This window comes from Prunus persica, chromosome G6 (assembly GCF_000346465.2).
Source record: "Prunus persica cultivar Lovell chromosome G6, Prunus_persica_NCBIv2, whole genome shotgun sequence".
NCBI lineage: Eukaryota > Viridiplantae > Streptophyta > Magnoliopsida > Rosales > Rosaceae > Prunus > Prunus persica.
Window position 1 is genome coordinate 24,990,861 of NC_034014.1, and position 23,534 is coordinate 25,014,394.

The 23,534-nt window shown below is 38.5% G+C and overlaps 5 protein-coding genes across 5 annotated transcripts; 2 read left to right on the forward strand and 3 right to left on the reverse strand.

Moving 5' to 3' along the window:
• On the forward strand, positions 6,835-7,721 carry LOC109949864 (cyclin-dependent protein kinase inhibitor SMR4). The gene has a single exon (XM_020566681.1). It carries the CDS (start codon positions 6,902-6,904, stop codon positions 7,088-7,090), a length of 189 nt encoding a protein of 62 aa, XP_020422270.1. The 5' UTR covers positions 6,835-6,901; the 3' UTR covers positions 7,091-7,721.
• On the forward strand, positions 8,477-11,136 carry LOC18773442 (laccase-17). Its single transcript, XM_007207949.2, has 6 exons — positions 8,477-8,631; positions 8,734-8,885; positions 8,984-9,228; positions 9,336-9,464; positions 9,571-10,554; positions 10,728-11,136. The coding sequence occupies exons 1-6, from the start codon at positions 8,515-8,517 to the stop codon at positions 10,856-10,858; spliced, it is 1,758 nt and encodes a 585-aa protein (XP_007208011.1). The 5' UTR covers positions 8,477-8,514; the 3' UTR covers positions 10,859-11,136.
• LOC18774900 (protein FAR-RED ELONGATED HYPOCOTYL 1) lies at positions 11,775-13,681 on the reverse strand. The gene is made up of 3 exons (XM_020566307.1): positions 13,535-13,681; positions 12,240-12,820; positions 11,775-12,112 (listed from the first exon to the last, which is right to left on the reverse strand). The coding sequence occupies exons 1-3, from the start codon at positions 13,570-13,572 to the stop codon at positions 12,036-12,038; spliced, it is 696 nt and encodes a 231-aa protein (XP_020421896.1). The 5' UTR covers positions 13,573-13,681; the 3' UTR covers positions 11,775-12,035.
• LOC18772867 (probable protein S-acyltransferase 16) lies at positions 15,200-19,729 on the reverse strand. The gene is made up of 7 exons (XM_007205620.2): positions 19,252-19,729; positions 16,996-17,088; positions 16,815-16,916; positions 16,464-16,541; positions 16,284-16,382; positions 16,076-16,171; positions 15,200-15,851 (listed from the first exon to the last, which is right to left on the reverse strand). The coding sequence occupies exons 1-7, from the start codon at positions 19,522-19,524 to the stop codon at positions 15,738-15,740; spliced, it is 855 nt and encodes a 284-aa protein (XP_007205682.1). The 5' UTR covers positions 19,525-19,729; the 3' UTR covers positions 15,200-15,737.
• Positions 20,184-22,867, reverse strand: LOC18772636 (laccase-17). The gene is made up of 6 exons (XM_007208232.2): positions 22,659-22,867; positions 22,408-22,559; positions 22,062-22,306; positions 21,841-21,969; positions 20,784-21,755; positions 20,184-20,541 (listed from the first exon to the last, which is right to left on the reverse strand). The coding sequence occupies exons 1-6, from the start codon at positions 22,788-22,790 to the stop codon at positions 20,411-20,413; spliced, it is 1,761 nt and encodes a 586-aa protein (XP_007208294.1). The 5' UTR covers positions 22,791-22,867; the 3' UTR covers positions 20,184-20,410.

Genomic DNA, 23,534 nt, shown 5'->3' on the forward strand with positions numbered 1-23,534 from the left:
TAATTGGCTACCTGGATATAGTTACTTAAGAAGGAGTAGATGAAGTATGATGACTTGTGAACTATAAAAAAAAACAGTTCAATTAGAGGGATCAAGCTATAAAACCCAACTTTTTTCTCAACTCTATTTTTTTCCAAATTAGTCTCGATCGTGCGGGATGAGTTGCATGGATTGCCAATTCATATGATACCTTTGAGGTGAAAAAGAAAAAGAGATATGGTTCAAATGTATCTTCCTTAATAAAACTTATAACATAAAGTTGCTCACATGTCATGAAAACCATAATAGACTAAATTTGTTTTTGTTTTGTTTTGTTTTTTGTTTTTTGTTTTTGCAGCTGGTCTTATTGATCTTCTCTCCTTGCTCCATTAGTTAATGCAATGAATGGTTATAAATGATTACCGATGAGGTTAGATGCTTTACTACAAACATAGAATATTTGCTAAAAGAAGATAAAAATTAAAGTCTTCCCGTATTTAAGGTTTACACTCATAGAAGACTAAGCATGCATGTTTAGTGCATAATTTCCAAGATTTATTTATTTATTTATTGATAATTCCAAGCAATCAGTAGCTTATTATATAACTTGAACCATGTCTAATTTCCCAAATCTCTACGCTTCACTATTTAGATCTTTAGATACATTTTTGCAGTCGATGGGCTGGCGGTGCAAACAGTCAGTGCCTATGCTATGCCTAAATACCAACATAGTGGTCCACCCACACACATACAATTGCCTCCATCGTTATCACAAGAGAAAACAAAATTAATTCTTGCAACTAAACTAAATTATGCCCATCCAAATTCATTAATTAAGAGGTGATTAGTACTTTGCATTATGAGGAATGACCTATTGTTACGTTATGTTGCAAGACTGTTAATCAGACTAGAAAACGACGTGTTGAAAAAGAAAAAAAAAATCTATGGTGTGTGTGGTATTATTCAACTACCATCACCATAACTTATTTAGAAAGTTTATCTTGAAACACAAGGGGAACCGAGTGGTTGCTTCAGAGTGAGGGCAGGTTTGGCGGCTTGTGGCTTTGACTTTTGTGAATCGTAGAAACCTCTAGAGGGTGCTCTGTTTCTCTGTGACCCTACCCTCATAAAAACACAAACTTAGGGTTGACCGTCAGACAATCGGAAAGAGAGAGGCGTCGGCTAGCGAAGGAAGAAGTGGAGTGGGCACAGGTTAAGAACAAAAAGAAATTAGAAAAAACACATACACACAGAGAAATCTTTGGTTGGACGTGTTTGCAAAAGTCAACCCTTTTTTACGTGGGGCCATGTGGGGACACGTGTGATGGGGAGGCCCCACTCGTGTCGAGGTTCACGAGGGAAATGGAGGGGGAGGGAGGCTCTGGAGCTGTCGACGTCCTGGTGTTGGAGGAGGGCTTGATCCGAGAAGTGACGGTGCAACTAATCTCTTTGGGGTGAAAACAAGAAAGAGAAGGATGGGTGGGTCCTAAGGAAACAGGGTCTGCTTAAGGGCACATGTCTAGTCGATCGTCCTTCGAAATGCAAGGGCGGCAGATGCATCTTCCCCTAGTAGTCAAAAACTGATCTTCTACCTTGGAAAAACACTACCCTTATTTTTGTATCTATGTGATTTAGAGGTATGCTCCTCTCACTTTTGAGATTGCGCAATGTGTAACCGTTGGTACATTTGACCTTCATAATGCATAAACAGTTTGAATTCATTTATGGTTGATGAGATAACGAGTTTGGGTTTTGTTTGGATACATTTAGTGTCATTTTCTCTTCACCTTTGATGATGTTGGGTCTCTGCTTTTGTGAGGATATGATTCGGAAAATTTGTGAGGATATCATTCGAGGCCTTCTTGAGCAATGCTTGAGCTCTCTTGAAACACCTTCAGTAATGCTCAAACCCTCTTAAGACCTCTCCAACAATGCTCGAACCTCCCTTCAGTTAATGAAATTCTAAAAATAAAAAAAATGGGTGAAAAGTCTTTAAGATCATCTCTAATTATGACTTATAGGTCATATGTAGCCCTTAAATATGCAAAATTCATCTCCAGTCATGGACAAAAAAAAGAAAAAGAAAAACCCAAATTTTGAGGGCCACAATTAGCCTTTTAACCCTTCAACCAGGCCACATGTAGCCCATGCCAAATTTTTTTATGGACCCAGCGAATGTGCTGCCCAATAAGAGAAAGTATCATGTGTAGGAGTGAGCATGGTAACATCTCGTGTAACTGCGATCCAAAGATTGATATTAAAGGTGCACTGTTATTATTATTATTTTTATAACTTTTTTGTTGAGGCCTAAAAAGTCACGAGACACCAATTCATTTAAAGCCCAATATGACATACGAAATAAAGGGATAAATTGGTATTTAATACAGGAAAATAAATAAAAAAATATAAAAATAAAAATAATAAAAAAATAAAATATATATATATATATATATGCATGCTTTTATACATATTTTAAGAGTATCCAAGCCATGCCAAATCTATTCATTTAAATCTGATGTCTCTAAGCTTGATCACAAAAGCCTAAGCTGGTACAACACATGCCTAAGCATTTCAAGCACATGCCAAATAACTCCATGTAAGGCTAATACATTTTTCTAATGCTATTCACCTACCAAGCTCACATGAACCCAAGTCATGTGGTTCACGGGACTTACATGAGGGGTTGTGGTGTAGAAGGTTACGAAGGTCCACAAGGCCCATGAAAGCTCTTGGATAATGGAGACTTTGGGCTAGTTACTTGGAGTTCTCCAATGTGGGTGAGCAAATAAGATACTCTTTAAACGCTCCTTATTACCAGTTGGAAATAAGCCAATTCTGACACTTCCTTTTACCCTTAGGAAATAGTCATTTTCCAATGCCTTGCTTTACCTGTTGGAAATAAGAATGTCCCAATTCTCCCTTTTACTCGTTGTAAATAGGCTGGTTCAAATACTTCCTTTTACTTATTGGAAACCAAAGAGACTCTTCACATTCTATAAATTGGGAGGCTTTGCCCAAGCAAAAACCAACTTCTTTGGGTTGTTGCAAGCCTCCCAGCAACCATGAGAACCCACTTCTTTGAGTGACTGCAAGCACCCAACAACCATCAGAGCACCTTCCTTTGATTGCTGGAAGCATTCCAACAGTCATCATAGTTATTCCTCAGCCATCAACCTTCATCCTTTGGCTATTGCAAGCATCTCAATGACCATCAACCCATTCTCTTAGCTATTGCAAGCATCCCAGCAGCCATCACAACCATTTCCCCTGCTTTTTTAGCTTTGAAATCCTTTATCTTCCTTATAAAGCCTCATCAAGCATAACTCAAAGCCTTTCCTTACTCCACATACTCTGCCAAGCTATGAACACCATAGCCCTCAAGCCTCAAGATTTTCCTTCCATTCTCATTCTTTCTTGAAACTCTTAAATCACCATAGCTAGAGATTCAAACAACAAATTTTTAGCACCCAAACTCAAGCATATCTATCAGTATGCCAAGTGCATGCATTCTCATTTGCTAAACTTGTGGGTCTTTATCTCCCACACTCCAAGCTCCCAAGCTCATACAATCTCTGTTCAACATCAGCAAATCATCGCACCTATTTCTTAGCCACTGGAAGAATAACATAGTACTCCCATATGACTTGCTTCTCTTTTAGGATGCTTTGGGCCAAGTTCTAGCCAACTCATAAAAAAAGGCAATGAAGGCTTGATTCACCACTCTATGGTGGTCCAAGAATCAACAAGCCTGGACAAGCCTTCTGACGAAAAAGATCCTAACACTTTTAAATGTCAGTAAATTCTTTTTTTCTAATGTATAAAAAATTTGAAACTTAAAATTTTTTTTCTTTCTCATTTTACATTTTATATATATATAAAATTCTTTTTATTTTAAAAAAAATATAAACAATTCTGACAATTGGAATGTATAAGGGGCTTTTTCTTTTCGGCAGCTACAAATGGGCTGGGATGTCGTAAGGAGCAAGTGGGTGAAATTACCCTATGTGTCTGAGTTCAAGAATTAGACCCTAAGAATGCTTCGAAAGGGTAATAAAGCCTTAGGAAGCACCCTGGTTATTTTCACCAACAAAAACAACAGCTGCTTACAGATAGATTCTTAGCTTGACATGAGAAGCTTGTGGCATGGAAGCAAAGCAGTCATGAGTTTAGCATTAAAGAGAGAGAAGGCTGTGAATTCCTAGGAGAAACATGGGTTTTAAAGTAGAAGAGAAGAAATTTTAAGAGAGTTCGTTGACGAAAGCATCGTCAGGCTCTGGAATGGCTTGCCAGCAGAGAAAATGGGAGGAGATGGAGGAATAATGCTCGAAATTGCAGGGTTTCAGAGATGAGAGATGATGCTTGCTCTCTAGATGTGGGTTAGATGGGGGAGAGAGAGAGAGAGAGAGAGAGAGAGAGAGAGAGAGAGAGAGAGAGAGAGAGAGAGAGAGGAAGAGTGGAAGAATGAGTGGTTTGAGCAAGTTTCCGGTAGCTTGACGAAAGCTTTGTCAGCTCTAGAATGGCTTGCCAAAAAAGAAAATTGGAAGAGATTGAGGAATATGACTTGAAATTTTAGGGTTCTAGGGGTGAGAGATGATGCTTGCTCTCTGGATCTGGTTAGATGGGAGAGAGAGAGAGAGGAAAAGTGGAAGGATGAGTGGTTTGAGCAAGTTTCCGGCAGCTTGACGAAAGCTTTGTCAAGCTCTAGAATGGCTTGCCAAAAGAGAAAATGGGAAGAGATGGAGGAATATGGCTTGAAATTGAAGGGTTCCAGGGATGAGAGATGATGCTTGCTCTCTGGATCTGGTTGTAGCTAGTGGTGAAGTAGTGGGTGTGGTTGTGTTTAATGGGTAGGAGGTACCTCCTTTTATAGCCACTAGAAGCTCCTCCTTCCTAAGAAACCCTAGTTGGTTATCTCTAATTTTGCTAAGTCTTCTCCTCCATTTCTCTTATCTTTTTTCGATTCAACCTCTTTTGTGAAATATTCTGATTCAGTGTTAAACTCCTATTTTTGGTTACTACTTCACATTCTTTCCTCCCCCTCTTTGATGGCAAGAGCTGGTGGGAGAAAAAATAAGTAAGGGCGTTGGTTTGAAGGGTGCCTTTTCTCCTAGCAACCTGCGAGCGCTAATACCCTTTGGTTTTTTGGATGATCTATTTTGAAGTTTGCTTTTGGCCACATGCTGGAGCTTTCCAGCAGTCTGCCTTCGTGAATGGCTTTTGGCTTATGTCGTGGTTTTGTCTCTAGCCATGTGCTGGAGACTTTTAGATATTTTCTTCGTCATTTGGGCCTTCCTAAGGTGATGAGTCAGTGTACTAAAGGAATGGGTCAACCTCCAAAAGTGATGGACCATTTTTATTAAGGTGATAAGCCAATTTTCTAAAGTAATGGGATACTTATTTTTCTCCTTTATGCTTATCCATATATTTGGGCTCAAGAAATGAGCTTGAGTTTTGGGGCTTCAAAGTAGCCCAAAACTTCCATTTGTCGGCTCATCAATAGGCCTCATGAATGCTCGTAATCATCCATACCACAACTTACTCAGCAAGCCCCGGACATTTGCTTGGCTTGGGCCCACTTAAGCTTATAGTGTGGCTTGGTGCAAAATATGAGTTTTCGCTTAGCGTTGTATGTCGATTGGCGTGCTCGAGTTTTATCTTTTTAAAAAGAGATATGATGCTTGATTGGATAATTAGCTTGGGCTCGTAGAGATACTGCATTTTATATGCTCTAGCGTGGCAGATTATATATTTATTTGGCTTGGCACGTGGATCGTGACTCGTGCGAGCATGAATAACAAACTTTCGCATGCTCCAAATCGGGTCTCTTCTTAATAAGGTATTGCACTGGGCCGGAATTTTATTTGGGCCCAACTCTGAATTTTTTGGGCCTCAATAGGACGTCATAACCTTTTGAAATGCAACAATTTTTTTCAAAATTGCCATTGTTTATTTAGTAGTAGAATGTATGAGTGTTGTATCATAGTTTTTCTGAAAATAATAAAATATGGAGGATCCTAAAATATAGCCCTGCATGGTTGGAGATGGAAAAATTTAGCCATGCACTATTTAAAAAAAATATATATATATTTTTTGGAGGGCTAAAATTATAGCCGTGGACTACATATAGCCCTATAACTGAAGATAACTTAAAATGTCCAAAATTTGCCAATTTTTTAAAATTTCCCAACGATGGCGTTGTTATGAGGACTACGACTATGCTCAAGTTGTTTTGCTTGCTGCAAACTTGAGATTTGTTTTCCTAACCAAATGGAGAAATATATAGTATAGTTGAAAAAAAAGTAAAATGTGCTTATGGGGAAGGAAAGGATGACCAATTCAACATGTGATTTCAACAGAGAGCATATGGCTCAGTTTGGGTGTAGGGTTTTGGGCCTTCTAAAGTATAACCAATTTTATCCTCTCATTGGGCCTTGTAGTCAAATGAAGGTATCATTTAATTTATTTTAATCAAAAGGTAGGCCCAGAGACTGAAAGAAAACGACACGTTTTAAGCGTGACATGGCCCATCCGCCGTATATGCCACGGCCTTCCCTTAAAATTCAATCTGGACCACACACACTCTTCAAAAAATGGCCCAACATTCAAACGTGTTTAATTTCCCGCGCAAAGCACCGACTCAAAGTTGGCGCCGACATTGAAAAAATTTACAAAAATACAAACGCCACTGGATGAGCCCACGTAGAAAGACACGTGGATATAAACCTCCATTAAGAATCTGACACGTCGTCCCCCTCCCACTCACCGCTTAGCTGTCTCACACCCCCACCACACGATAGCATATTTCCCATTTTTCGTTTTCAAATTCGAAAAACGTTTATATAAAGCGCGCGCTCCTCTGCTACTGTGAGAGTTATGTGACCGACCGAGTGACGGAGCTGTTGTGTTGATCGGACGGCTGAGAATGGACGAGGATTGTGCGACGCCGAAGCGGCGGGAGTGCCAGATACCGGAGATGCTTCTGTGTCCACCGCCTCCGAAGAAGAAGGCGGTTGGGGAAACGCAGCGAGACCCACCGAAGAATGGTTACTTCCAGCCCCCTGATCTCGATGCTCTGTTTGCTCTGCCTCCTCGAACTCAAGCCTGTGCCTGAAAAGTTCAAAACTTTTTTTTTTTTTCTACACGGAGATTTTATTTGTTGGTTTTTCTTTGTGCATATTATTATTTTTTCTTTGTAATTTCGTTTTAATTTTCTTCCATTTTCGTATATTAATTGGGTGATGATATCGGAGTGGGTGTGGAGGGAGAACTGCAGGCCTCAAGTGGGTCATGATGAATGATGAAGATGAAGCAAAATCCAGCTCAATTTGACTTGTGTGGGACTAGGCTGGAATTGGAAATTATGCGACAGTCAACAATGTTGGGAGAATTAATAATGGTCTTACTATTATGGCCAATGAGTTTGATGCACTTCCTTCCCAAGCAATTGCTGCATTTGATCTTGTTTTGAATTTGACCGAACAGATTGTTACAAAATCATCAAAGAAGCTTGTGTTGGGTGTTGATCGCATGCAAATTCCAATTTCAAGAATGCACAAATATGAAAATAGATTTTTGTTTTTTTCAAACGTGGTGTAGATCAGATGGGCCATCACCTTCATCGAACGACTTCGAAATTAGGACAGGTAGCTAGCTGGTATATAAAATTAACGATGTTTTCACAAGAAATTGTATGTGGATGTGGATGATTTGGAGTGAATTTTGTGGTCGCGGACGTGTTTATTTTTATTATTTTGTAAATGGTCACAATACTTTATTCCTTAGTTCCCAAGACAGAACAGTTGGGGAGGCCCAAATGAAGATTGCAAATAAAGGGAAATAGAAACTGCCTTGATAAGCTTGAGCCTTGAGCTTCAGCATACGTAAACAAGGAATACCTACTTAATTTTCTACAACCACCCAGTCTCCCATTTTTACTTATGTGAGTGTTAATATGAATCATTGATGATATTATGTAGGTTCGGTTTTAATCGTCTGACAACATATCATGTCAGATTATTAGAGAGCATAAGTTGAAAACAATCTAGGAACAACAAGGGCATCGTTTTGTTGGGTTGTTTGAATTTGAGGACCAAAGGATAAAAGAAAGATGCCTGCTTCCTAATGTGACATCTAGAACACTAATTGCCAGTAGCATTTCTACGCTAAGCCAGTACAACATGAATTAATTGACTGTTTAACTACATAATCAGGAAATTTTTATCTTTAACTTGGATTTTTGCTATTAAATTTCCCCCAATGAGCAAAAGGTCATTGAGGTAATCAAAATTAGTGTCGATGGAACAGGTAAAGTATTACTTAATCAGCACTCTAAAATTCAGCTCGACCAACAGCAAAGCGGAGCACACAAGTAGATTCCATCTCAATGGTAAATTCAGTGAATAGCTTCATGAAAGCTCCCGCTTCTAACTTAAAACAATTATATAATTTTCTTGCCAACTTTTTCCAACTCCCTATATTAAGGTCAAGCCACCTTGACTCTCTACACATTATCACACCAGAAAGAGAGAGAGAGCAATGGCTTCTCATTTTCCTTGTTTCACTTCAATGGCAGCTTTGCTGTTTAGTTTTTTCATTGCAGCGTCGTGGATGCCGGAGTTTGCTGCAGGCAAAACAAGGCACTACACTTTCAATGTACATTATTTTCCACCACCTTGAGCCTCAACAATTTGACTTTGCAATACATGAATTATACTTCTTTTATAAGTTTCTCAAATTTGCAACTTTGCTGTATAGATTGAGTACCACAATGTGACAAGATTGTGCAACACAAGGAGCATTCTAAGTGTGAATGGAAAGTTCCCAGGGCCCAGATTGGTGGCAAGGGAAGGTGACCAAGTCCTCATCAAAGTGGTCAACCATGTTTCCAACAATATCACAATTCACTGGTATATATGAAATAAATTTACATAATTAGCAAATGTGCATAGTTAAAAAGAAAAAAATTGCTAATTCAAATTTGTGTTTGTTTTGTGGGAGAGAGCAGGCATGGGATTAGGCAACTTCAAACTGGATGGGCAGATGGTCCAGCTTACATTACACAATGTCCTATACAGACAGGTCAGGCATACACATACAACTTCACCATCACAGGCCAGAGAGGAACTCTGTTATGGCATGCTCACATCTCATGGCTGAGATCTACCCTTCACGGACCGATCATCATTCTCCCGAAGCGCAATGAGTCTTACCCTTTTGTGAAACCCTACAAGGAGGTCCCCATTATTCTTGGTAATCATGTAGCAGCTGGCTAGAGTTTAGGCATTGGACCATTTGAAAATTTTGACAATAATGTTGTGGAAATTGTTTTAACTCTTTACATGGATTTGGGTGTACAGGAGAGTGGTTTAATGTGGACCCTGAGGCTGTGATTAGCCAGGCACTTCAGACAGGAGCGGGGCCTAATGTTTCAGATGCATACACCATTAATGGTCTTCCAGGCCCCTTGTACAACTGTTCATCTAGAGGTAAAAAGTGTATTAGACATATTTTTATGTTGATCGTGATTAATAATCTAACAACATAACATGAAAAAATAAGACAGGTTTTTATTTGAGCGGGTGGTGTTTGCAGATGTATTCAAGCTAAAGGTGAAACCAGGGAAGACATACCTCCTCAGATTAATCAATGCTGCACTCAACGATGAGCTATTCTTCAGCATAGCCAACCACTCTCTAACAGTTGTTGAAGCTGATGCTGTCTACACCAAACCTTTTGAAACCGACATACTTCTCATCGCCCCAGGCCAAACCACAAACATCCTCCTCAAAACCAAGCCCACTTCTCCCAATGCCACCTTCCTCATCCTCGCACGGCCTTACTTCACCGGTGGAGGCACCCTAGACAACACCACCACCGCTGGAATCCTCGAATACAAGCACCCAAACACCACTCATCACACTTCCATCAAAGCCCTTCCCCTCTTCAGACCAAGTCTTCCACCCATCAATGCCACCAAGTTTGTCAACGTCACCCAATTTGTCGAAAACTTAGCCAAAAAATTCCGTAGCTTGGCCACTAAGCAATTCCCAGCCAACGTCCCGCAAACTGTGGACAGAAGATTTTTCTTCACTTTAGGACTTGGAACATCCCCATGTCCCCAAAACTCAACATGCCAAGGACCCAATGGCCTGAAATTTGCAGCCTCAGTCAACAATTTCTCTTTTGCTCTGCCATCAACAGCAATGCTTCAAGCACATTTTTCTGGACAGTCCAGTGGAGTTTACACCACAGATTTTCCCACCAAGCCACTTGTGGCATTTAATTATACAGGAACACCACCAAATATCACTAATGTGAGCAATGCCACAAAGGCTGTGGTGTTGCCTTTCAACACAAGTGTGGAGCTGGTGCTTCAGGACACTAGCATTCTGGGTGCTGAGAGCCACCCTCTCCATCTACATGGGTATAATTTCTTTATTGTTGGACTTGGGTTTGGTAACTATGATCCAACTAAGGACCCTGCTAATTTTAATCTGGTGGATCCTGCTGAGAGGAACACTGCTGGTGTTCCAGCTGGCGGTTGGATTGCGATTCGTTTCTTCGCAGACAATCCAGGTATTACATGATCGACAATCTAATAACATAACATAGCAAACTGTGCGAGATGAATTATATTAACATAGTAACAAAATGAGTGAACTATCAATCAAAACTGCTAAACATTTTGTTTAAACAAAAAAAATTTGACATTATCATTAACGATTTGCTTTTTGTTGATATGTTTTCAGGGGTGTGGTTTATGCACTGTCACTTGGACATTCACACAAGCTGGGGGCTAAGGATGGCGTGGATCGTTCAGGATGGGCCGCAACCGAATCAGAAGTTACCACCACCGCCGTCCGATCTTCCTCAGTGTTGAGTTTGACTGACCATGTGTCCGGATTTCCCTCTTCCTTTTTTTCCCTCATGTTGAGTGATTTGTATTGAATTTTCCTCTTTTAAGGCCTTTAACTTATAACTACATATGATGATTAATGATCATATTCTTTTGCTACATCCATGATCGAGTCATCAAAACAATAACCACGGATTTTCTCTCTGTGTTTATATATCTCATGGTGTAATATTCAATATTTAATGACATTTTTTTTTTCTTGTTTGTATTTTTTTGATAAAGGATGGGTTCTGTTCTGCTGAGTGTCGTTCCATGCTAACTTTAATTTTTGACTCATAATGCTGGATAGACTCCAAACCCCACCTAATGGAAACAATCGAACCCACAATTTAATTTAATATTTTTATTATTTAAGTCTGCATATTTCTGATAAAAATAGGGAATCGGGTTAGGGTTGTGTTTGTCTTGTTCTTGTCGAAGGTGCTGTGGTACTTTTTTTTTTTTGTTTTTTTTTTTCCTGAAACGAACTTTTTCTTCTTTGAGGTTGTTTTATGGCAAGGTTTTAATTCTTCTTTGAGGTTGTTTTATGGCAAGGTTTTAATGAGGCCACTCTATTGTACTCATGTATTTTTATTTGTACTCAATGGTTGTTACTTTATTTTAAAGGTCAATGAAGTTCTACTTTTGATTAAAAACAAAGTCTGCATAATTTTGCAGAAACATACGAGTTGAATGGCATAGGCATGGTTGATAAATAAATAAAAATTTGGATAGGCATGGAATTTGGCAGGCTCATGATGGTAGAATTTGAATAACAAAATTGATTAAAGAAGGGCCTGTCGAATTTATTCCATTTAAAGGTCATTTAGTACAAGTATAGATACCATAGGCCTATCACATTGCTTGCTAGTAAGTAGTAACATCAGCCACCAGAAAATGGTTTGCTCCCAACTATGCCAAACTATCTTTCTTCTCAGAAGCATCAATTTGCTCCCACACCAATAGAAGAAGACAAATATGATGTAAATTTAAGATGCAAGGAAGCTAAAATGAGAAAAGGAGAGGCTTTGCAAAACCCATTTCAGATTAAACATAATATTTAACAAAATGCTGGTCAAAATATGAACTGGTTACATGAAAATACATACAAAAGATAAAGAAAAACTATATACATTTGCTGCTCACATCCAAGCAATGAGTTCTACAGCATCAGCGTGGAAAAATACTGCTCGAATTCTTGATCAATGGTTGGCTTCCTCTTGCTAGCTGATTGAACGTCTGCATACACAACAATGAAAATGTTATGCCACTCAGTAAATGATAAAACAAAGATAGCACATGTAAAGACACATAGCAATAATCATTTTATTCTCAACTCGTCAAATAGAAACTTTGAATAGGACACCTGAATTATCTTGATTCACACTCCATCTTCCAGATGAAAGTATGTATTTATTTGTGTTCGAACCAATGGGGTATATAACATCTTCAAATTCCTTGTCTTTACACTGCTCAATGCAGTCATCTCCATATTCTGAGAAAATGTAATCCACCTGGTTTCCAAATTCTTGGAGGTGCTCGTCATAATTCTCAAATGCTTGTATTTCACCATCAGGATATGTAGGTTGATGCACTTCATTCACATATGAAGTGGAAGGCCTGTCATTTAGGCATGCCATTGCATACACCGGTTCTAGTTTAGCTTCAACATATACCGATGTTGCAGAATCAGAATCTCCAGCAAAACTGTTGCTACCTTTTCCTGATTCAGATTCAGACCCACCATCCAGGATCACTCTCTCTACTTTTCCCTTCGTTGCACATGTCTGCATGTTCTTTACTTCCGGATTTTCATCAAACATGGAGACAGGTTCATCAGAAGGAAAAATTCGTTCCCAGCATTTATGCTTTGGTATTGGCAAGCCCAATTGCTCGGCCTGGAATTTTCTTTTCTTGATCCTCTTCAGAACACTCATGACATGTGAGCTGTTTAAGATAGTAATAGCAGAACAAGGATGAGTAAAACCTGTAATTACCAATGACTTAGGCAAACAAGAACTGTAAAAAATTTCAGGTTTCCTAGCTTTTTAACCCAAAAAAACCCCTAAGATAGCTATAGTCACAGAACTGAAAGGCATAAAAGCAATCAGAAGTAAACTCAATTCATGTCCTTTTCAGAAGAAATCAGGGCATGAACTATGCATCAAGCTTCAAACTGAATGGTCATCCAATCCAAACACCACCCAGCAAGCAAGCAATCAAGTAAAATTATACTGTCTGATGACTATTTCCACACTAGCAATGAGTAAAGACCGCTTATGATTGAAAAAAAATAAATAAATCAATTTTGTGTTTGGATCAGTGACCAAGTGAGGCCAAGGATGGGACAGTAGGAGATCCAATTTCTCTCTATCTCAAAATTGCCCCTTTTAAAATCCAAATAACTAACTACTTATATTTGGGGAAAAAACATTTTGCATTAAATTCTATCCTAGATGATAATAACAACTCCAAATTTAGCTACTTTGCAGCCGAAACTCAACAAAACAACTCATCATTTAAACGCTATGGGATCAAATTCATCTACTTCATCAAATCAGATAACAGTAACAATTAACAGTTCACAAACAAAGAAATGATCTTTAAAATGAGTAAAAAGGCATTAAATTCAGCAGAAAATAGAAACCCAGAAATCAAAACCTGTCGATTTGAGATGGGTTTTCCTCGTAGGTCTCCATCTGGAACCAGAGAGACAAACTCGGTGAGTTCCAGAGAGAACTAAAAAATAATACAAAATGTTTGCTCAGTTGGTGGTGTATACGAACAAATCACGGAAGAAATATAGATATCCTCCTCCCTCTCTTTCTCTCTCACCTCTCTTTAGTTTTTAAGTGGAAACTTTATCTACGCTTCAAAAGTGGCGCGTGCATTGCAAGACAGATTTTTACCGCAAATCTACTGATGGTCCACCCCATGGTTTTCGCGCGTTTTAACGTTTGCATGGACTTCTAGCGTGGGTAATGCTTGAGTCGGATAGAGCCATTTTGACTCCACGTGGGTTGGCGCGAATTGCCTTGCTTTTTAAAGCCCCACTTCCACTTTTACCAGTACCCCCATCATTTATGCACATTATCACATTAATAATATGTTTAATTATCGTAATTGGATTAGAAGAAATTTAATTGAAGATGAATTGAATTGAGGGGAAGTTAAATTAAGGAGAATTAGATTTCGGATTCTTATTGAAGTTGTTTACTAAATCATATGGATTGAGAGAAGTTAGATTTCAAATTCCTATTAAAGTTGTTTACTAAACCATTTAAAATTGGGATATAAGTAGTTCTAATTATTAAAATATTCTCGTTGTTGGGTTAAAATATATGACATATTTGAAAATTTGAAAATTGTGTGAGGATATAATGGATACAAAAGATGAATTCCTAATGAGTTCGTTCTCCAGAAATTAGTGTCTATTTGACATTGCTTATTTGGGGTGGTAAGTAATTTAAAAAATAAAATAAAATTGGGAAGCCCAGCTTGTTTAGTAAAATATGAGAAAATCACTTATTGTTAAAAATTGTTGTGAGAGAAAGCTATAAGGGAAAGCAACTAATGATGTGCTTTTATTTTCTAATTATGCGGGAATCAGTTTCGAATAGGCACTGTGTATAATGGTTATGCATGAATTATTTTCTGATTATGTGAGAATCAGTACCAACAACACTTTTAACAAAAAGTTTACCAAACGCCAAACTGCTTTCTCTCATAGCAAATTTGACAACGATTATTTTCATAGCACAACAATGCCAAACTGGCCCTTAGAATATCAGCTCCCACCTAAGAATTGAATTCCATCAAAATCAGAAATTCAATTCTTAAGTTTGTGTGGATCCCACTTACTTTTCAATTCCTTAATGTGAAGTAAACGCAGGAATCCTCCATAGGTGGAATTCAATTCCTGATTAGAATTCCAATTCTTGATGAGAATTACAATTCCTAATTAGTAAACACCTCATAAATTACTCTAGTGTATTTGGATGATAGGTTGACTTTTGTGTTTAAGGACTGCGAGAGGAATACAACTTTTTTTAAAAGATCTAAATTACTCTTTGTACGAGAAATACAACTTTTTTGAAAAAATCTAAATTACTCTTTTGTACGAGGAGGATGGTGCAAAAAACAGGCAGAGACTAACTAACCTACGTAATATGGTAAGATTTTGGTAAAATAAAGGAGACAGGGTTTATGGAAAAAAAAAAAATTGAAGGAAGAAGAATGGTGTGTTGATAGACTTAGGGTGGGAACAGTATTTACTCAGAAATAATTGGGGTGGGAAAATATGACATGGGTAAAAATAACAGCACATTTCAGCAAAAACAAAAAGTAAAGCACCATTTCTCTTATTATTTTCACGTTACAAAAGGATTACAACTCTTCCAAGTTACACAGGCACCCCGCGCTGTGTCCTCTACAAAAGGTGCCTTGGTTGGTAAGCTGGCATGCTGATTCCCTCTCTGTACAAAGCCTATCAGCTGAGACCATGCTGTAAGTAAAACTGTAAACTATAGTTCAAAGTAACTACCCCAAGACAAGGGAAAAAAGTAACCCTCATATGCTGCATCTAGCTACTCAAACACTGATTAGTTTTGCCTATTGACAAGGACCCTATACTCAACTGCTTCCCCAAAATCGTGTAACAGAAGCGAACAGTTTCAGGAACTCCTAGACCATAATTCCATTAGTAGGAGACAAAGGAAATGACTTTTTCTTCTTTTGGAGCGACTCCTAGGAGGACAATGGAAAAGGAGTGCTGGACATCATCACAAGATCAGACCATCCAACCCGTCACATTGGTAAGTCTTGTTCTCACCAATGCAAACCAAGATGATGAATCGAGAAAGCATCATTCTGACATTGATGCAGCAGAAGCATAATCATAGGCTGTACGGAAGCGGAGTCCAGATCCAATATGTCCCGATGCGGGGAGTGCCCAACTGCAGGGATTTGGACCAAGTACCTACAGCAGTCAAACATTGCTTGAATGTAATGGATGTGTAAAATAGAGTAGAAAAATAACAAATAATACCATAACAGATACATTCCAACCAAAGAGAAACAAGAAATATACAAATGAATGTAAACGAGTTTGGACTGGAAGGTAACCCTCTCTAAGTGCCCCAAAGCCTTTAAGAGGGTACATATATTTTTCACGAACGAAAGGAGAACAGAAAGGAAAAATACCATTGTCAAATTTTCATAGGCACCAAGATCGTATGGATGGGAATAGATTTGCCCTCCTTTCTCTGCAAGCCACATAGCTCTCACTCCTTCATGGTACTGCCAGAAAGAAGGAAAAAGAAATGGCTATGAAATAGCGGTCCAGATATCAAAATCAGGTTTGCCACCAAAGAGCAGAACAGTGATATACAATTTGTTAATTCCTAATAACCTCAATTGTGGTCTTGTTTTGCAAAATGAGGTAGATATGCCAACCTAAAAGAACACTCAGTGCCACACACAATGGAACTAGCAACAGCCCAGAAATGACCTGAAAATGAACAAAAAAAGAAAGGTCAAGCATACTGTCTAGCACGCAAGGCTCAAATACAAACCCAGCACATAAGCTTACATATGCAGTTCTAAAAGAGTCTCCAGTTTGTTCCTCATCTTTTTCAGGATCATAAGTTAGGCTACCAATGAGTAAGACCTGAAAATTTTAAGTGTCAATCCAGAATTGAAAATAATGAAACAAATAAAACAAAGGAAAGAAAATTATGTCTTAAACATTCACCATCTTTTCACTCAAATGGATTGCCTTCTAGCGCTCCAAAAATAACATATGGTACTCAAAAGGAAAATGGCATAGTTCCCCATGTAATAATGGAAAAGAACAGTCAATGCATGCAATTACAGCATAGTCAGAAAGAAAAAAAAAAAGAAAAGTAAAAGTCCAATTGGATTTAATAAAATAATAACTTACCAGGGAATAGACGCATGCCATTACAGCATACACAACGAAGATGAAGAAGACCTTATAGTTTGCATGGCCGACGCAATTATTAATCCATATGCAATGATGGTCCTTTACAACCAAGAGGCAGCACTTTAACACATTATCCAGGACATACAAGGCATCAAAGGTTAACATAGATAAAGCATACCATTCGCAAAACACATCTTTTGCACACACGACAATGATGTGCTCGAGCTGGCTTATAATGAGAACACTTTTGGCAATATCTTAAATCCCCTCCCTGCAAAACCATTCCACCCAACAGTCATCTAGGACGCAGAGACTCACAGTTTTCTACAATCTATCTTGCTGCAAATAAAGATTATATATTCCTAAGAATTGTTCCAAACTAACAAAAGTAATAATAATGTTGAAGCAAAGGCTCACACTGCTCTATAATCTGCTGCAAGTAAATATTACATGTTTCTAGGAATTATTCCAATCTCCAGTAATTTATTTATTTTTATTTATTTAAATAACAACACTAATTATGATGGATAAACACTTCACATGAAACCTTTATTGAAAGAAATAAAAAGAAGGTCATATGAGCTACAAACATTCTCAGTCTCTTTCCACATGCTACAGAACATAATTTAAAAATCTAAAAGAACGGATACAAGAACAGTAAATTCTTAATACAAGATAAGGCGGCATTATCTTTTTCAAAACAAAAGTATTAACCCAAGGGGTCTATCTCCAGCTCAAACCATGCCATCCGTTCCCACAAGAGCTCAAGTACATGTGGCAACATAACAGAAATCTAGCTTGAGAACAGTATACTATCAAGAACAAAATAACATTTCAGTTTTGATGTTTTCGTTCACTCAACTGGGGGATCACACAGACCTCCAGATGTCCACTAATGCTATTGCCACCAAAAGAAAAGTTGGCATTTTACGTAACAAGTGACTAGATGCAACAAATTCTGAATGACAAAATGTGAGGCTAAAAATTAGAAGTGAATGTTGGACGATAGAGTTAGTTAGTTTTCCAAATATATATTTTCCATTAATGTACCCGGTGAATATCAGTGCTGGAGCATACTGGCAGACATATGAGCAAAGAAAAGTTGGCATTTTATGCAAAAACTGATTGATTAGGTGGTGCAGCTAAGTCTGAATGACAAAATCTGAGAGGTTTAAAAATAGAAGTGAATATTTGAAGATAGTTTTCCCGATATAGATTTGCCATTGATTTCTGTGCATATGTACAAAGATCATACCCCGTGAGCATCAGCATTCGAGCATACCGACAGACACATGAGTTGGCCCCATTCAATTTAAGTGAGAACATGGTTCAGTTGTTAGGGAAACTGGAACATGGGTAAGCCAAGAGGAATGACAGGGGATTCAAAGGTAAACCAACCATATTGAATTGGTTTTGGTTCCTGTTTAACATTTCAAGACTTGTATAGGAGATTAAAGATCCTGACAAACAACGGTAATCATGTTTCTGAACTTTCCTTTTGAAAATAAAAGCCGACGTAAGACAATGCCATCCAAAGACCGCAAAAATAACAAGTATTGGAATTTGGAACCACATGTCCATCATGGCTCAGCAATTATTAAAAACAAAGCTTTCACAGATATATAGAAAGCAAATATAGTTAATGACACTTAATTATATTTGTAATGAACATTGAAAACCATGAGATGGATGTATTGAAATCTTGACACTATCTGACTTCCAAAGGTCTGAAATGCAAAATTCACGCATTCCACCCTAGAGAACAAAGGTTGACTTTTAGAGTGGAGCATGCATCCCAAGTTATCTACTTGCTCATCATCTACAGGTTCCTTGGCAACATTAGGCAGCTTCATTACAAGTTTAAAAGTTCAAATGTTTTTACTGTCTCGGGAAAAACGTTTCACTTATTGTCTATCAAAATTACATCTTTCCTTTTAGTTCCTTCATAATTGTTGTGAATTTTCAAATATATGTATGTGTGTGTATATATATATATATATACATATATATACGTAAGCAATGGCTATAAAATTTTACTAAACCAGGATCCAAAGTGACTCAATCACTTATGCGAATTGCCTACTAACACAAACGCAAAAATGTTATTTTGCTGATTCCCCTCGATTCCAAATTAGCTCAGCTAAAGTAATCACCAAAGAACAGCATCCCATAAACTCATATAACATATCTAACAAGTCAATCCAAACTAAAGCACCCTGCTTTTATGCAGTGGCTGTAGAAATAAAACACCCCAATTCACCAAAACACATTATAACCATATTAATTAAAAATTCCAGCCACAATTTTGAAACATATACAGAAAATTGCCGTGACCAAAAATAAAAAATAATCCAATCGTATAGAAATGAAAAAAGAAATTAGTTCCCCATAAACACGACACAACGTTAAGAGAGAAACAGCATGAATTTGATACCTTGCGCTTGATCTCGTGGATAGGGTTACCCGAATCTTCGACGTCGGGCATGTACGTGGAGGGGACCCGACCCGGATCCCTGAAGACGGAGACGGTGTAGTTGAAGACGCACATGAGGGCCACGCCGGTGAAAACGGCGGCGTTCAATAAGCCCGGCGACGACATGAGACCGAACCAACGGTCTATGAATATGAAGACTGTGGAGAAGTAAATGTAGGCGATGGCTAAAACGACGACGGTTACGGGTAGAGAGAAGCTGAGGCTTCGCGTCATTGTGTCTGGAATGTTCTCTGGGGTTTGAGGGCGTGACGGAGGCACCGGCGTCAAAACGACGGCGTCTCCCGGGAGGGGGGTGTGTCGTTTTCAGCTGGCAAAATGCGAGTTTTTGGAGGTTGGTGACTCGGTGACGGATTTGTAAATCTAAGAAGGTGCCGGTTGTTTCTAGTTTACAAAATTACCCTTTTTAATAAACAATATTATAGGTGATTAATGATTTATTTATAATGGTCCTTTTTTGTTTTCTTTTGTTTTTATTTTTGGTGAATGAATTAAAGAAACAAATTCCAAGGGGACAACACTAACAAACCCATTACCAATACCAAACCCCAAATTGGGTAAGCAAGCAACAAATAGAAAATTACATCACTAATAATGACAATTATGTTAAAGGTAGCTAGTCTGAATCAGATAGTATCACATTACACAACTTGTTGAAGTGATTAATAATATTTATACTTACTTCCAAGGTTTTGAGTTCGATTACACCATCTCTGGTATCGTTTGTTTAAAAACTCAAAACTACAATCGATCACCCTATATTTGCAGGAGATGTTTGACATTCAAAGAAGCAGGCTTGCATGTAATGGTATGAATTTTAAACCCTAACCCAATAATTGAATGGCAAAATTATAAGAGTTCATAAGAGGACAATATTACTTAAAAGAAAAAAGATTTTCTATTGCATTTCAATTCAATAATTGAATGTCGTTACAAGTCAAAACTCTAACCCAATTCTTTCACAGGGTAGGAAACTTTAGTTGGAACATTCCTGAATCATCACACTTACATAACCTAAATGCCTTATGACCCGTTTTAAGGGGAGCAACAGGGCAAAAAGAATGAAAGCAAAACAAAACAAATCTATGACCAAAATTTGAAATTAACATTTGGGAAGATCGGATGGTGGAGGAAGCAGCTTTTGATTGCGTCTCTTTCCGTCCAAAACGACCCATGCCATCTTCAAGCCCCAGCTGGTGTGCACTTCTAGATGGCAATGCATGAACCAAACACCTATTGCATCACCAAGAAAAGAAATCAGATTGCATAACCATAATTGACACCCAAAAAAGAGGTAATGAGAATAAGACTTTTAACAGCAAATATTCAACTTTTTATCAATCAGGTGACCAACTTAATGATGTTTGTTAGAAAAAATAAAGCATAGATTATGTTGTCAGAGTGTGAATATATGTATTATTAAATGTATGTTTTGATTCACAGCCTAACAACATAACACGTGAGTTGAAAGTTACCTGGATTATCAGCAAGGAAGCGTATAGCAACCCACCCACCAGAGGGCACGCCAACGGTGTTCCTCTCAGCAGGGTCAACAAGGTTGTACTTTTTTGGGTCATTCTTGGGATCAAAGTTTCCAGAACCGAAGCCCACCACAAAGAAATTAAAGCCATGGAGGTGAAGTGGGTGGCTCTCTGCCCCAATGATGCTAGTGTCTTGCAGAACCAACTCCACACTAGTATTGAAAGGCAGCACCACCACCTTAGTGCCACTGCTCACAGCAATATTGCTTGGTGGAGTGCCTGTGTAATTGAATTTGAATGGTGGGTTGGCTGGGAAATCTGTGGTGTACACACCCTTTGATTGGTTGAAGAAGTGGGCTTGGAGAAGAGCTGTATTTGGTTGCACAAATGTCACATTGTTGATGGCTGCTACTACTCTAGTGTTGTTTGGGCCTTGGCATGTTTGGTTCTTTGAGCATGTGCTTACTCCCAGGCCAACAGTGAAGAAGAAGTTCTTGTTCACAGCTTTTGGGACATTTGCTGGGAATTTGGCATTGGCCAAGCTACGGATTTTCTTGTTGTAGTTCATGGAAAACAATGTGTCATTGAGCTTTGGAAGCACTGGTTTGAGAAGAGGGAGCTTTTTCTTGTTCTTGTTCTTGTTGGCTTTGACGGAAGATGTTTCATATTCTAGTCGGCCTGTGGTTGTTGAGTTGTCGAAAGCCGCCGGGCCGGTGACATAAGGCCTAGCTGCCATGACAAAGGTGGCCTTTGGGGACTTAGATTTGGTCCTCAGAAGAACATTTGTAGTCTGTCCTGGTGTGATGAGAACAGTCTGGGTTTTAAAAGGCTTTATATAGACTGCATCAGTTTCAACCACAGTGAGTGTGTGATTGGCAATGCTGAAGAAGAGCTCATTATCGAGTGCAGCGTTGATCAACCGCAGCAGATAGGTCCTCCCTGGCTTCACCTTGAGCTTGTATGTATCTGCTTAAAATATTGCAGATTGTTTATCTTATAATCCAAAAAATATTCTCTAATTTTGAATTAGATGATATTAATTAGTAAATACCTTTGGCTGAGCAGTTATACAAAGGCCCAGGAAGACCATTGATGGTGTAAGCATCAGAGACATTTGGTCCCGACCCTGTTTGCAAGGCTTGGCTGATGACTGCTTCTGTGTCTGCTTTCCACCATTCACCTGCAAATCAATATAAGTTTCATGCTTAATGCTATAATTAATGTTTTAATTGTTTGGATTTTGTAGCAATGATTATGATCTTGATCATTTACCAAAAATTATGGGAACTTCTTGGAAGGGTTGGGGGAAGGGGTAAGGGACATGTCTTTTAGGGAGAATGACAATTGGTCCGTAGACAGTTGCCCTAAGCCAGGAGATGTGTGCATGCCACCACAAGGTGCCTCTTTGGCCAGTAACGGTGAAGTTGTAGACATAACTCTGGCCTGTCTGAATTGGGCACTGAGTGATATATGCAGGACCATCTGCCCATCCACTTCTCAATTGCCTGATCCCATGCCTGTAAATTCTCCAAATTTTAGTCAGCATTGATGTTCAATTCAAACTTTGAAAAAATCATGCAAAAAACCAAAGCTAAATCACAAGACAAGAATTGGGTACCAATGGAGGGTGAGGTTGTGCTGAACATGATTGACCACCTTGATCACAAGCCTGTCACCTTCCCTTGCTATGATCCGAGGCCCCGGAAACTGCCCGTTGACAGTCACAATGCTCTTTGTTTGACAAAGCCTTTTCACATTCTGTGACTTGATCTGTGCAAAACAATAAAAAACCAGACAAAGGTCAATCCCTTAATTAACTAATCTGTTTCAATTTCACATTAAACTCTGTACATGAAATGCAATACATACATTAAACTTGTAGTGCCTGGTAACCCTTGCATGCTTTGCAAGTGCTGGCTCAGGAAACACACATAAAAAAGCACAAACTGCAAAGAGGATAGCCATGGAAAAGGCTGGTGATTGAAGAAGGCTAGAACCCATCTCTCTGATCTCTCTGCTTAACCTTTTTCGAGTAAATATTATATCAAAGCTGTGACTTGGAGTTCAATGGATGAAGAAACATCAAATTAATGCGGCTTTTTATATGGTAAGGAAGCTAGCATTGTGCAGTAGGGTTTGTTAATTAGGTGATTGATTGAGATGAGTGAGATTCCATTGCAGTTGCAGAAAACCTCTGCCTTCAGCAACAAATTACATGTTTGAAATTAAGCTAGAAGCTGCTGGTCATGTTTTACTTTAGAGTGCAGGTCAAGACAGATTATATTTATTAATTGGTCCTCTTAACGGTATCACTTGGTGTTCCTGGAATGCCCCTTACAGATTACATTTTGAAATGAACAGTTTCTGGCTGGTTACATGGGTATTTATGTCAAATTACAACGAAAGCAATTGGGGTCGTTTCTTTGGTGGAAGATAAAATAGCGTTAATCTGAATCAAGAAAAGGGATGGATTTGAGAAAGGGGTTTAATGGGCATGGTTGCCTGGTAGCCTTCAACCTCCTACCTTTGATACTTGCTAATCAAGGAAAATGAAGGAAAGTCTTACACCATCTTTGTTAGCTGTCGTTTGTTAACCCTACTGTACAACCCTAACAACTTTGATGCTAATGGATTTTAAATTTGTGTTAGGCTTTGTCCTTTGGAGAAAATCCACATCTGATCTGATTTCCCACCAAGCCAATATTTGAAAAGCATCCATGGCAGATCAAATCACTGCCCCAGTTT

Coding starts and splice junctions, on each gene's coding strand:
- LOC18774900 (XM_020566307.1), bottom strand. CDS start 13,572: ATGGAGACCTACGAGGAAAACCCATCTCAAATCGACAG. Junction 12,821..13,534: donor AACCCATCTCAAATCGACAG/GTTTTGATTTCT, acceptor TATCTTAAACAG/CTCACATGTCATGAGTGTTC. Junction 12,113..12,239: donor TGTGAATCAAGATAATTCAG/GTGTCCTATTCA, acceptor TTGTGTATGCAG/ACGTTCAATCAGCTAGCAAG.
- LOC109949864 (XM_020566681.1), top strand. CDS start 6,902: ATGGACGAGGATTGTGCGACGCCGAAGCGGCGGGAGTGCCAGATACCG.
- LOC18772636 (XM_007208232.2), bottom strand. CDS start 22,790: ATGGGTTCTAGCCTTCTTCAATCACCAGCCTTTTCCATGGCTATCCTC. Junction 22,307..22,407: donor CACAACCTCACCCTCCATTG/GTACCCAATTCT, acceptor GAGAATTTACAG/GCATGGGATCAGGCAATTGA. Junction 20,542..20,783: donor CTTCCTTGCTGATAATCCAG/GTAACTTTCAAC, acceptor GTGATGCAATAG/GTGTTTGGTTCATGCATTGC.
- LOC18772867 (XM_007205620.2), bottom strand. CDS start 19,524: ATGACGCGAAGCCTCAGCTTCTCTCTACCCGTAACCGTCGTCGTTTTA. Junction 17,089..19,251: donor TCCACGAGATCAAGCGCAAG/GTATCAAATTCA, acceptor ATGGTTTTGCAG/GGAGGGGATTTAAGATATTG. Junction 16,172..16,283: donor AAAACAAGACCACAATTGAG/GTTATTAGGAAT, acceptor TCTTTCTGGCAG/TACCATGAAGGAGTGAGAGC.
- LOC18773442 (XM_007207949.2), top strand. CDS start 8,515: ATGGCTTCTCATTTTCCTTGTTTCACTTCAATGGCAGCTTTGCTGTTT. Junction 8,886..8,983: donor AACAATATCACAATTCACTG/GTATATATGAAA, acceptor GGGAGAGAGCAG/GCATGGGATTAGGCAACTTC. Junction 9,229..9,335: donor GGAGGTCCCCATTATTCTTG/GTAATCATGTAG, acceptor TTGGGTGTACAG/GAGAGTGGTTTAATGTGGAC.